General features: G+C 38.2%; 1 protein-coding gene across 1 annotated transcript; it reads right to left on the bottom strand.

Moving 5' to 3' along the window:
- Nucleotides 1-1,958: 1,958 nt before the first annotated feature.
- LOC139125929 (uncharacterized) lies at nt 1,959-7,087 on the bottom strand. The gene is made up of 4 exons (XM_070692007.1): nt 6,343-7,087; nt 4,428-4,658; nt 2,956-3,174; nt 1,959-2,191 (listed from the first exon to the last, which is right to left on the bottom strand). Exons 1-4 carry the CDS (start codon nt 7,070-7,072, stop codon nt 2,187-2,189), a joined length of 1,185 nt encoding a protein of 394 aa, XP_070548108.1. The 5' UTR covers nt 7,073-7,087; the 3' UTR covers nt 1,959-2,186.
- Nucleotides 7,088-13,598: the final 6,511 nt, after the last annotated feature.

Raw genomic sequence — 13,598 nt, 5'->3', positions numbered from 1 at the left:
AAATATTTGAATGTAGTAACCCTTGCTACTGCAACATTGTCATTCACTTACACAATTTTGAAAAAAAAAATTCTCAACTTCACTGAAGTAGATGGTATCAGAGCTCGATAAATCTACTGACGCAGAATCATCGAAATACTAGACAAGTGGAGTGGATTAATTTTTACCGCATGAACCGTTTGTGTTAAGTGTAAATAGAACTGAGGATAGAAAAGGTACTCTGTGGAGCTCCAGGACAGGTAGACCGAGAGATTGAATAAGCCAACCCATAGCGAACCCTTTTGGAGGGATTTACAATAAAATCAACTATCCAAAGTTCAGGGCTGACACTAAATCTAAATGGTTTTGTCCCATGAGGTGGGGTTGGATTGTATTAAAAGCTGATGAGAAATCAATAAACAATAGGCACATAAATGTCGCGATATGTTAAGGTTAAATGTGCCCTGGAAAATAACAATTAGACTGTGAAATTTTTCAATACTTTTCTGATCAAACACTTGTAGGGCTCATTTTAAAAGTCTTGGAATAAGAAAAAAAATTACGTTGATTTTCAAAAATCAAAACTTCGATTTAGACTGTAGAGTTAATAAAGGGATATTGGCCTTTTTGAAATGCAAATATAAGTAAATGTTTGGTATTTTTACTCATATTAGTATTTATATAAATATCAAAAAGAGCTTATATGGTGAGTCGATGGCGTCTGTATGTCTGTCTGTATGTATGTGGGTATGTATGTGCGGATGTATGTCCGTCACACGCAAAGGCTCCCATACCGGCGAAGCTACCATTTGAGTATTTGGTGTACAGGTAGATGCAGGGGTTGAGATGTGACGTTGTTCAAATGAACATGTCAGTGTCAAAAATATGCAAATGAGGGAAGAAAAGGGGGGAAATCCTACAAATGTGCAGGAGTGGTGGCAGTAACTGAAACAGCCCACACATCTGAGTAAGAGATTTTTGACCTTTAACCTATTTGTATGCAGGGTACCTATTATGTGTGGGAGTGGGGGCAGTAACTGAAACAGCTAATTAGTCATTTCCTGTCATTGTTCATGAACTGTGACATATAAACAGACCTGCTCAAACCATAGACACTGAACAGATAGAAGCAACACTTATTGTTGATCTTTGGTATGTACCAATTCTGATCAAATTTGAGCGACAACGTATATAATTGCGGTATTTGTTTTTCTCTGGTACCACACTTTGCACGACGAACCCTGATTTTAATCTAGATATGGTAATAGAATCGTTGAAGGTTTTCGTTAAGGAAAGTTTGAGTAATAGTTTAAGTCTTTTATTTCTGCGGCGCACAATGCCTTTAGCATGCTTCATTCAAAAGCTATATGACTCCTCCACCGAATTCAATACCAATAATTCCTCCATATCTGAACGTACCATGGAAAAAGATAATGACATCCAAACTGGAGATATCAAGGGAAGATATATCAATATTACCAATCCAAAGCTTTCTTCTACTCTCCCGAATACTAGGAGTCGCAGAGAACAGAAAGCCACGGCCATTTTGTTTTGTTTACAGTCTGGTAGTTGCCATATCAACAGGTATGGTGCGCGAGTAAACAAACCAGTGCATCTTAAGTGAAGGACAGCTGATAGTATTAACGAACTTCCAGACCGAGAGGCGTTCACACTGTGTCTGCATATGGTCCACTAAAAGCAACAAATACATGGTGGAAATGTATACTCGTGGGAGATATGCGAGAATGTAAATCCTTCTTTCTTGTCTCTAATTTAAGGTTCGGTATTTTCTTTACAATGCAGATGTTGATTTGCTTGAACTTAATGTGGCTTCTCCTTCACCTCGTTGCATTGCCTTTATTAAACGCAAAAAAAAAACATTGTAATTTAATCTCATACCATATCTCCTCAAAGAAGGGTTTTACCGTGCTGAATCTGTCACATTGCATGCGAAAGAAAGTGTGTACATAGACATGATTCTCTGTAATTTAACGGTTTATTTAATAATACAAGATTGAAAAAAGTGTCTACATTCAGCTATGATAAAGAATTCGAATTTGAATGAAATGTGCAAATTACCAACACTTCTAAGTTCTATGTTAACTCCTCGGAACTTCACGATGACGTAGTCATTGTAAACCTATGAATCGCTATCAATTAAGCATGGGATACTATATGATCCTCTGAAATTGCTCAATTCGGACATGTTAGGCTGTAAACAAAAAATATATACAAAGATAAATTAATGATTAAAAAGATACGTGTATATGAATAAACACACAGAAACGTATACATAATAAATAAATATGTAACGCGGATAATGCATACATACATATAAATATTTGATATTCTGCATTTTGTGTGAATATACATATATATATACATATATATATATATATATATATATATATATATATATATATATATATATATATATATATATATATATATATATATATATATATATATATATATATATATATATATATATATATATATATATATATATATATCAGCGAATTAGTCAATCAATAGTGCTAAATCCATTAGGACGTATCTTTGAAGGCAATGAATGAAGTTTACACAGCCTGGCGTCGCCAAAGAGCAATACCTCGTGAAGTATCGTTAAAACTTGATAATAAGGGGAGTAAGATTTCAAAGGATTTAACCAGTTTTTGCGTACAATGGTAACAACAAATTAGTGTCAAAATACTTTTCGTCGATCCATAGCACTGAATGTTCAGAGTTTTACTTTAAGCTCACTTGCGAAGGGCATATATTTACGAGACCAATTTCGTGACAAACATAAACACATTCTCCATCGTAAACACCCCCCCCCCCCTTGTGTCGATATGGAATTGTTTCAACTACAAAATGAAATTTTGAACACGATCATTCTTAAAGTAAATGTATCTTCAGCAGACTTCAAAGTGTTTCCTTGCCTTTGAAAAACAGTCAATTAATATCCGCACTTACCTAAGTAACCATGTACTTCAACTTCGCACAACGTAAGATAATTGTTTTGTCCTTCTAGCTGAACAGAAACATAGCGCCCTCTGGTATGAGGGCTGCAAACAAATCTGATAGTGGTCCATCTGGCTGTTTGGTAGCTTGTTACAGTGCTGCCACATTTAGAGTTGCTCATTAAGTAACTGCTTGAGCCAAAACGTACAACGGCTCCCACCAAACGCTCAGCTAAATGTGTAAAAGGGAGAAGGAAAGTTGGTAAACATATGCACCACCTGCAAGAATATGTGGGTCTTCGATCAGTCGACTAAGCAGATAATGGCTTTATATTACTTAATATATTCAGTTCAACTTGACTGATCGTGCTACCAGCATATGTTGTCATACACGGTGCCAAACAGTGTCCTATGGATTTAATTTGTGAGTCAGATTCAAATCCCTGTACAGCTTAAGGAAGACTCTTCGCCGAATTCAAAGAAATTCTCCTATGTATTGGATTGAGAGGTGCTTTCACATTTACATATCAGTCTTCGTTTTGTGCCAAGTTTACAAGAAATCAGTCAAAAAATGTCTGAGTATCAATTGTTGACATGGAAATAAAACCAGAACAAAATAGCCATGAGGCAACCATATTGGATGATACCGCTAACTAATTTGACGTCCATGTTTCAGTCATCATGTGTTGTCCTTGTGCAAAATCTGAATGGCACCAGTTGAGGTATGTCTGCATAATGCCTTTAAACATGAGGAAGCTGGAAACAAACTGCCCTCTTGGTAACCATTTTGGATTGTATCACAAAACCAATAGGCGTACGTGTGTATGCCGTAGTGTGTTATCCTTGCGCCAAGTATTACAGAAATCAGCTGGTTTGTCTGAAATATCTCAGTTGGCGCATGGACGCATACACGGACGCAATGCAAGCACGGACGTCTAGTAAATTAGTGTCGCCCCTATGGGCAAAGCTAAACCGTTGCCCTGCAGCACAACTTGTTCAGACCTGCATCGAAACGGGAAACGCACGCCCATATGCTCAGCTGGTGACGTTTGACCAAAATTAGTTTTAAACCGGGTTTTCTATCCGAGAGCCGGACATTTTCGTCTACTTTTTGTCTCACGTAATTTTGATCATAACATAGTGACTATACAACATTTAATTACTGGAAACTTTATACTTGAAGAGATGATCAGTCTAGCTCATGTTAATACAATGGTAGTAACAACGGGTGATAAGTGTGAAACCGTTTAACCCCTTCTAATAGCCTTGATTACGAATGTAAAGATATCTAGCCTTCTTACATCTGAAACTTTGAACTGACAAGTAAGGTCTACGAATATTATCTACACTGATGAACTGACAAACATGATCAAATTTGTAGGGATATGTCAGCGTTGTACGAGTCAACACAAGTATTAATGTTTCACCATATTACACCATCAAGTGACAAGTGCCAATTATTTTCAAGGTTAACTTATAACTTACCGCAGCAGTCCCGGCGATTTGTGACGACCACTTCGTCAACAATGTATGTATTCAGAAGATCCACTCGCCACCATTGGTTGTATTGATGTTCAGTGAGAGTACAAGATAGGCCTGACCAATAGCTGTTTCTGTTTCCATCGACAGCATTCCCTGCACCAGCTGGTGTCGATCGTGTGTAAAGACTGCTTTGATAGGCAGGTTTTCCAACCGCTACATTTGGATAAACTGCGACTGTTTCGTATGAGACAAATATGAACAAGAAATTAACTCAACAACTGGTGAATGACTATGCCCGTATAAATAGGCAAAGAGAAATGTGGAAAAAGCAAGTTTACATCATGAATTATTGGAAAAGTGTTGCAGACCTACGTCTCAAACCTTCAGTGCATCGCCACTATGCACCATCTGAGAGTGTAGCAGGAGGCACTTTTTCAGACCTACATTGAGCTCCTTACAACGGCCAGGTCTCCAAATGCAATGAAGCGCTTTCACTATCACTAACATGATTCAAAAGCAAAACAAATTAATAGCTCGCCATGTAAGTTGTGATAGCCCAGTTAAAGATTTGAGATGTGAGACAACTAGACGCATTTTTATTTTTGGGTGGGGGGGGGGGGTTGATTGGGGATTGGAATACACTTAAGTTTTCATAAGTTAAGTATGTTGAATCTACAGTGCGTTTCACCTAGGTACTGCAACTCAGCGTATGAGACGGACACATTTCACCTACGACACAAACGATTAGCTTGGGTATCACGACACATTTCAGAGTAAACTACCCCTTGAGTAAACAAGCGTAGGGCCACTGCAGTTTAGACTGAGAGATACACTTGATCTACTTCGAGATCGGACATGAACCTCATATGTCAGTTGTCAACGCAAGAAAAGTTAAAGTTTCGTGTTAGCGTTTTATTTCGAGAGCAGATGTTTCTGTTGAGAAAACCTTCAGCTTCAACTCTTTGCTGAAATTGTAAAAAACAGTTACATTGCAGATCAAGTGTATCTCTCAGTATAGACAGAGGGGCTGCGCCATGCTGGTTTACTGTAATTAATTAATCAATTAGTTTGTAGCTTTGAAATGTGTCGTGATAGCCAAGCTAATCGTTTGTTTTGTACGTGAAATGTGTCCGTCTCATACGCTGAGTTGCGGTGCCTAGGAGAAACGCACTGTAAATCTTCCGTATGCCAATCTCAAGTTTGAGCTTTGACCATTTAAATACCAAATTTAAAACAAAATGGCTGCTCTTTTGAAAGAATGATCTAATTTCCATGTAACCACATCTGGTTGATGAATTCTGCCTTGAAATTGGCGTGGCCTTGACTTTGCAGTGGACACTGAACCAATGACCTTTACCTTCATAAAGAGTTTGGACCTTGCGACATATTGAATTTTTATGTAATTATTTCTAAATACGCAAGAAATACTGGCTACGGCAGGATGAGTTATTAAACACATATAAGGGATATTTCAGTGAAGTTAGCGATGAAGAGCAGTGGAAATTTATGTTGAACACTTAAAAGATAAACGTTCAAAATTAACTTTTGCATACCACAGATTTGGATTCAGCATGGTTGAATTGTGAAATGTAAAGGGTATGCAAAATTTTGTCAAATATACTTCTGAAATATTGTACAGTGGGAGTTATTAAACATCCAATCAGATTGTGGAAAGAAATATATTATGTAGGCCGAGACTTTTTTCCTTGAAAGAAAATTGATCATATTATTGCAGTACAGCGTTTCTTCCTTTTCTAAAATGAAGTACACAACCATTTCTTATATGGATGGGATTGCGAGACGATAAAAATTATTTTATGAAAATGGCAAATAAACGTGTAAAAAATGCGACACACACTTTTCCACACGTTTTCTAATCAAAGAATCCTGCCTGGTACATCAACAAAGATATACTCACGCTGTCGTAAGGTTGTAACTTGACCCTGCAGACTTGCTATTTGTGCATTCTTCGCTGTTAACCCATGGCGGAGATTCGATATTTGTCGATTTTTTCCTGTCATTTGTGCATCCCTCATTGCTACCTCATACCGGAGATTAGATATTTGTCGATTTGCATATGTCACCTCTCCGAGGCATTTGGTTAAATTGGCGTCTCTTCCTTCAAGTGACGCCCGCTGTCTCATGAACCGCAACTCTAGGTCATCGACGCTGTCCTGAATTGACCCTAATGCATCGGCGACGGTCGCATCGTTCGGTAACGTGTCCACCCTTCTTTCTAGTTCCTTCATCGCCTCTCTATCAGCCTTGAGAGTTTCGTTGAGCTGGTCTATTATATTCCCATGACTTTCCTGTTGGAAGACTATGGTCTCCTTTTGATCTTCCGTCAAGTCGATTCGATGTCCAAGTAATTCAACGTTGGCAGCAACCTCGTGGACAGCTGTCACAAGTTGTTCAACTTCTGGACATGAGCAATTCTCGCTGCTTTGGAAATTCAACACATAGGCACACACATCTGATCTGTAGCAGTAGTTGCCATTTGATGTGCACTCTCTGTTCATCATCAGAGCTGCAAATACGGATGTTACATCAAAGGAGGTGAGGAAGGCAAGAGCAAGCACAAACCTGAACATGCTGCTGGGTGACTTCGGACGAATGAATTGCTGATGGAGTGGTGAAGTATTGTTCATATATAGTCACACTGTATATAACCTAACTGTACTTGCATAATTTCGTGATTTTACAGCTGTCAAATTTACTGTCGTTTCACAAGCCATTTCACAAAATTTATGACCACAATGCCATTGAAACATTTATTATTGCTAACGAAGTAAAGTTTTAACGACTATATCAAGAGCCGGGGGCATGACTCTTGACGACCATGATGGCGTCGTTTTTCGCCCAGAAACATCTTGTCACTACATCCCGTGTTTGGAGTGCCTTCTCTCCTGAATGGATGAATAAATAAAGCGTCATAATTGATGCAAGTACCAAACAGACATTAAATAATTTAGTATCTCCGAGATATATCTGATGTAAATATCTATTTTGCATTTTGTCAGGTGTCTTCTATCTTATCATAAACAGCGTGTCAAACAGGTTACAGAGTATAAAACAATCGAGACAGAACATCTTCGGTTGTTATTGTAAATTGAGACAAATGGCTCGAGACGAAACTTCAGTGAAATGTGAGAATTGCCTTGCTTTATCATTCTATTATTCTATCGCAGACATGATTATTGGCTGGCAGAGAAATGAAGTATTGAATGACATAAAAACAATTCGCGAATAACATTTTACTTTGTCTGTCATCAGGATATGGCATACGAAAGGTTGTCGGGATGCATGAACAGAGCTGTGACTCTCGGTCTTCAAAGTTAACACAGTTTTATTCTTACTTTTTAGATGTTACATATTGACAAAGATGTTTACAGCACAGCCCGCTGATGATAAAAGGCTGCTATACCAAGATTACTACAAAACTTTATGCTCTCTTAGATTAATTATGATTGCATATTCGATCCGGCCCGTTATAACAACTCATGGCAAAGCTTAAGTATACAAAGAAATCTAGAAACAACAAGTCATCGTCTATGACACTGTCCCCACTTGTTAATGGGTACTTTGACTACAAGTCCTAGAAGATGACAGAGTCACGTTCATTAATTGAGATACAGATGGCCCAGAATGAGTTTTTACTACAGGTATGGTTCAACTGTTGAATTGATCAAGTGATATCTGAAGACAGTATTGATGGCAAATAGCAATAGTAATGGCAGTGACAGCCTTACGAAACTAAGTATTTCAGTGGAATTGGGTATTTCAATGTGCCACGAATGCAATCATGTATGAAAGTCGTTTTTAAAATTCTGACCACAGGACAAACAGCGTCTAATAACTTGTTGTTAATATACAAAGAAAACATAAGTCCGGTGTTGCTGACAGCTAAGCTAAAAAAAGGGTAGTGGGACAATAGCCTTCCATAAAGTTTGTGCGAGGTACAAATATCAAGGCAATCTGGCTTTAGGTTTGGGTTGTAGCATTTTGACAGAGTCGCTCCTTTTTACCTCATTTTGGATGTTTTTGATACAAACATGTTTGTTTGAACAAATTCACAAGTCCAGCCAGTGATGCATCAACACTTCAAATATTGAGGCGGTAGCAAGCTAATATGGGGTGTTTCACTTGGTTGCTAATTTACCATCAAATTGGTGTTGTTTGTCGCTGTTTCCGATTAACATATATGTGCCCGAATTCATAGGATTTGCTCACGTAAAAATTTATTAGTTGTCAACATGAAATATATCAACCTAAAGAGCGACGAAAGTTCGGTTTGTATGTATGAGGAAGTTTATTTACAGAAAGAAGAGCGCTGTTTTGACATATTTTCTTCTACAGGAAAACTTCATCTTGTAAAGATGAGAAACAGCGATCACATAAAAAAGTTTTAAAGGAGGATGAATTCCCTCATCTGTCGTGAAAATGAACATAATTAACATAATTTTATAAAATTGGCATCAGCTGTACCTTCAGAAAGTTTGGTTGGTGTATCATCTGCACTTGTTTCGTTCTACTCCCCCGGGCCGCAGCACGCTAGAATAACAAATTCTCTTTCGGCAACAAAATCTGTTTATGTGTAAAGACCATTATCATTGTTATTGATGACTAGTGAATTCTAGTCCGGACCTGAATTCAATTTTAAATAATAACAATGCTGACTGTACACATACGGCTGTGTTGAAAAGCTAAAAGCAGTCTCCACTTTTCATCACACTTTAGGAGTAGAACAAGAAACTTCAGTAGATTCACAAAACAATATCACTAGAAAAATAGCCATAAGTCATACAGTTAAGTAGCTTTTAATCTGTGACTTGTGATGATTGTATAATAGATGATGAGAAAAGGGAATCTGTTTATATGTCGGGGTATTTTCACTTTTTACAGTTTTGAAAGTTTTGTTCTTATATTTGTATCAGTAAGTTTAAAAATAGATCTTCAATAAATTTCAAATAAGTTGAAGGTATGTATACAGATTTAATATATGAAGTTCAAAAATATGTTCGTGTTTACATGTATATCAAGTTTCACCCTTTTTTTCTATTTGAAGATGCTAGGTGACTTAGGTAACAGTACTATGACTGAAAGTCAAAATGTCCCTGAAAGCTGTGTTGAGAAATTGTTTTGTTTTCACAGAACCTGATGTTTGTTCACTATTGTCTCTTCTGAAAAAACTGGAAGACTTGTACATTTAGTGAAAGGCAAGTTGTGTATGACCATATATTGTGGTATAATTTGTATGTAATACACTTTCATGATCCCCTTGTGACCTTTACATCCTGGCATTGTTGTTGGAATGGATTTGCTATTTTGAATTCAAACTCTGCAATAGTCAACCATACTATTAATTTTTAGCAGGTTCTTGAACATGAATCGGTTTTCTTTGTTAACAAGGGAGAAACGTTGATTGTTGCATGATACCATACTGACAAAGTGCCAGGAAGTTAGGTCACTCTTGGGTCATGCAAATGACCAAATCTCACCAATAAATCAGAGTTGTTTACTGACAGCCCAGTCAGAGTGTGTATTCTGTTCCATTTGTGTTCTATAAAAAGTGACGCATTGTGATTTCCACTTTTCAAAAAAAGGGGTACTCAAAGGGGTCTCCCACAAGTTGATTTCAGTACGGCTATCAACAACTGCCATTGATCATTACAGCTTTAAGATTGAAAGTTTGGTTTCCTGTCTCTCTTAGAGTATGCCGCAAAAGCTGCTGACTGTAATCCTTGTACTGTTTCATAAAAGCAAAGGTACTTTTTTTTCTATTGACGCACAGTACAAAGAAGCTGGAGCCTTTCGTTTGATCTTGGTTAATGCCTACAGATGTCAGATAGTACCAGTGTGTTAATTACATGTTCTTAACAATAAAGACACATAGATATACAATACAACTTATTTTTTCGACTTTTTATTTAAGGGGCAACCGAACACGTATCGCATATTAATCAGAGACACGTTCGTTTCGAGTCCCTCTGTACGCCCCAGAGTCTTTTCAAAAGGCCCAAACATACCCATAATATTTTCAGTTGTCCCCTCAGTTCTCCCCCCTCCAAAGGTGTTTGAGAACACAACCTTAAAAATCGGAAATCAGTTGGAAGGAATGGAGAATTCGTTACTTGGGAGGGGTTGAGGAAGGCGTTACGGAAATAATCAGAAAAAATGCTTGGAATATAGTCAAAACTATTATTAACTTTGAATTTGCTAAGATCAATCTCATGTATACAGTTGACAGGAATGGCCAATTGCATCGTAGGACGTGTGTGTCTGTTCAGGTAGGACGCACCACGAATGTGAGAGACTTAAACTTTTGTTCAAACTTTCCTGAATGAAACTTGCAACCAATTTTTTACCAAATCAACAACAGAAGTCAGGGGTCAAAGTGCAAAGTTTGGAATTAGCGAAATAAATTACCCAACATTTTGTGATATTTGAAACTCAAAACGGCCGCAATTCGTGTATTAACTCATCAGTAGGGATTACATTTCAGATTTTCGAAAAACTAAGATATTGAAAGTTTTTTCTTTCTCCAAGAACTTTAGAATGAGGCCCCACAAATGGTAGATCAGATAAAAATTAGAAATGTTTGAGCTAGCTGTCCCTTCGGCACTTTAAACCGTCCTCTTTTCAATCAAGAAAGAAAATCAGAGGTCACTGTGCAAAACTTATTTACGGAGAAAAGAATTTATCGATGATGTTTACCGACACTCGAAATTCAAAATGATGGCCGTCATCCCTATTTTAACTCTATGGGAATATTTTTTATTTCATTTTCATTTGTATTTTATTGCTCAAACTCCCAAAATGTGCTGTTCCGATTACACTGTTTTCAAAAATAGGGTAGGTAGGTAGGGATTTTTTTTTTCATTTTTTTTTTATTTCTGAATGTGCTTTTTGTACGCGTTCAAACAAACTACCAGTGAACAATTTCCTCATGAAACGCACTCAAATTGAAAACTAATATATTAAAATAAAATATAGATCAGTAGAATTGAAGTGTGTGGTTTATTAGACTGCCACTGAAATTGATGTGGCCGAATTACAATTCTTTGACAGGAAAGTGAACTGTTTATCCACAGGTAAGTCTGACTTGTAAGAACTGACACAACACAATATTTACTGTCATGATCAACTATTTATTCTTTCCAAAATTTTTCCAAAATTTTCGTAAATCCTCAGCTTTTTGCAGTTGCTCTCAAGAAAAACGAACGTACTTTACGATGAAGCTGTTTGTAGCTTTGCCAACCTGTACATTTGTCTGCTGTACTTCCAACCACGGCCCAGCAGCATCACTGGCCCGTTCAACTCGAATAGAGTACATTTTACATTCAGAAAAACCTGGATGGTGTACCTCCAAAATTTCTTCGAATGTTCGGTTCTGTTTAACGGAAGACAAAATCTACCTTTCTTCGCCATGATCGCATTTGCGAAACGAAATTGAGTACACGTTATGTGCATCGCGAGTCGCCATTTTGACGAGGCCTGCTATAAGAATGACGTCATAGTTCTCGCGTCATTCGCGCGATTCGTCGCGTGATTTCATGCGTTTCCCGTTTTTTTATATCGTTATTTTTACTTCCGGGTTTATGAAGCTCTAAGAAGTCTAGGGTCGGGGGATAAAATTGGTTTAGATCGGATAATCGGAACAGCACATTTCTTTGGGGGGGGGGGGGCTCATCCAACATGCGAACCAAATTACAGGATGAGGAACTCATAACCCAGTGCCCACTGGAATTATGAGTGAACAGCCTTGCTTAAAGGCACAACACCAACAGTCTCGAACTCACCATCCTCCTACAGTGAGTCGGGCACTCTAACCACTACCCACGGTGCCTCCATTAGTAACACGGGTATACTGCCGGTGAATATTGTATTTATTTCATGAGCTTTAAAATGGGACTCAACAGGTCGCAGACCAAACATCGTATTGTAAACTTTGGAGAATCTGAAGAGCTGTTCTCAAGGCGCATTCTACCGTAAAGGTATGCAGTCACCTGTAATCTAAATATGCCCATATATGGTAAAAGGGGCGTTCTTTGGTATTCAAAATGCCCATATGAGGGCGCTGTTTTTTAAAAGCGGCCTCCCGCTTAAAATCTGTGATTGGTTAGATTTTCTCTTTCCATTTTGACTGTGGCACAATTTGAACTGGTGATAGTAAACCTTTAAAGAGCATTGTCCCCGATTGATTTCTTAAAACTTTGTCCGCGCGAGTCTGCTCGCCTCAAAACAGTATACGCGTTGAGTCCCGTTGGGAAATTTGACAGTAACACTAGATCAAGTACTGCAGAGATGCTTCTAATCTCATGAGGTCAACGGCCATGCGTTGGTTAATGTTGAAATTTGGACCGATGGCCCCATTCAGCGCTGCATTGTTTTTTATGTATATATTACAACATTGAACTAGGAAGCGGGAAGTGAACGAGACACCAGGAACATTTGAACGAAGACGGGATGCGCTTGCTTGAAACGTATCTATGAACTGTTTGACAGAATTGTCTACTTATACAAAAAGATTTACGAAGCAATAGTTTGATTGCAATGCGGTGGTCCAGAACAGTCGCAACGATTAGAGTGCGTAATTAAAATTTTATGATGAAACTGGTTTTGAAAGTGTACGGAAAAATTTCATACAGTTAGTATCCGGGTTCACAGCGTGTCCTGTGTTTCGCTTCCTGCTTTCTGGTATAATGTTGTAGTAATTATATATACATGAAATGTATATTTACATCAAAACAATGCAACCCACTATGATAGGATAAAAAGATCGTCAGATTACTAAAAGTCGACATAAAAATCACAGGCGGCTTTGATACAGTGTGATTTTGAGAGCCAAAATGTACAGATGTTCGTTTACAGCGGCGTTTCTGCTCTCATGCACCAGTTTCATCCTTCTTGGTTCCACCGCTGCCCAGTACGTGCAAGAGTGTACACATGGCAATGACTACTGCCACCGGCCTGGAGCCTGCTCCCGCGTGTTCACCACCCTGGTCGGTGAAAGTGGCGAGTGCCAAAGCATGTCCCGGGTTTTGACGAACGTAGACGATACAGTGAAGAGATTCGAGGAGCTGAACGACCAGCTGGAGGGCAACAGAGAAGACTTGACACTATTGAAGAACAGGAAGACAGCGTTTTGCTGTCGATAAGTCAGCTGAACGAGGA

Source organism: Ptychodera flava, assembly GCF_041260155.1.
Source record: "Ptychodera flava strain L36383 chromosome 3 unlocalized genomic scaffold, AS_Pfla_20210202 Scaffold_26__1_contigs__length_13983176_pilon, whole genome shotgun sequence".
In the NCBI taxonomy this organism is placed as follows: Eukaryota; Metazoa; Hemichordata; class Enteropneusta; family Ptychoderidae; genus Ptychodera; species Ptychodera flava.
The sequence above is the reverse complement of the archived record's forward strand: the minus strand, read 5'-3'. Positions and strand labels throughout refer to the sequence as shown.

What these genes read in the sequence shown, in the direction of transcription:
- LOC139125929 (XM_070692007.1), bottom strand. Translation starts at nt 7,072, where the DNA reads ATGAACAATACTTCACCACTCCATCAGCAATTCATTCGTCCGAAGTCA. An exon ending in AGTTACAACCTTACGACAGC is followed by an intron (nt 4,659 to 6,342) that starts GTGAGTATATCT and finishes CATACGAAACAG; the next exon opens with TCGCAGTTTATCCAAATGTA. An exon ending in AAATCGCCGGGACTGCTGCG is followed by an intron (nt 3,175 to 4,427) that starts GTAAGTTATAAG and finishes TTACACATTTAG; the next exon opens with CTGAGCGTTTGGTGGGAGCC.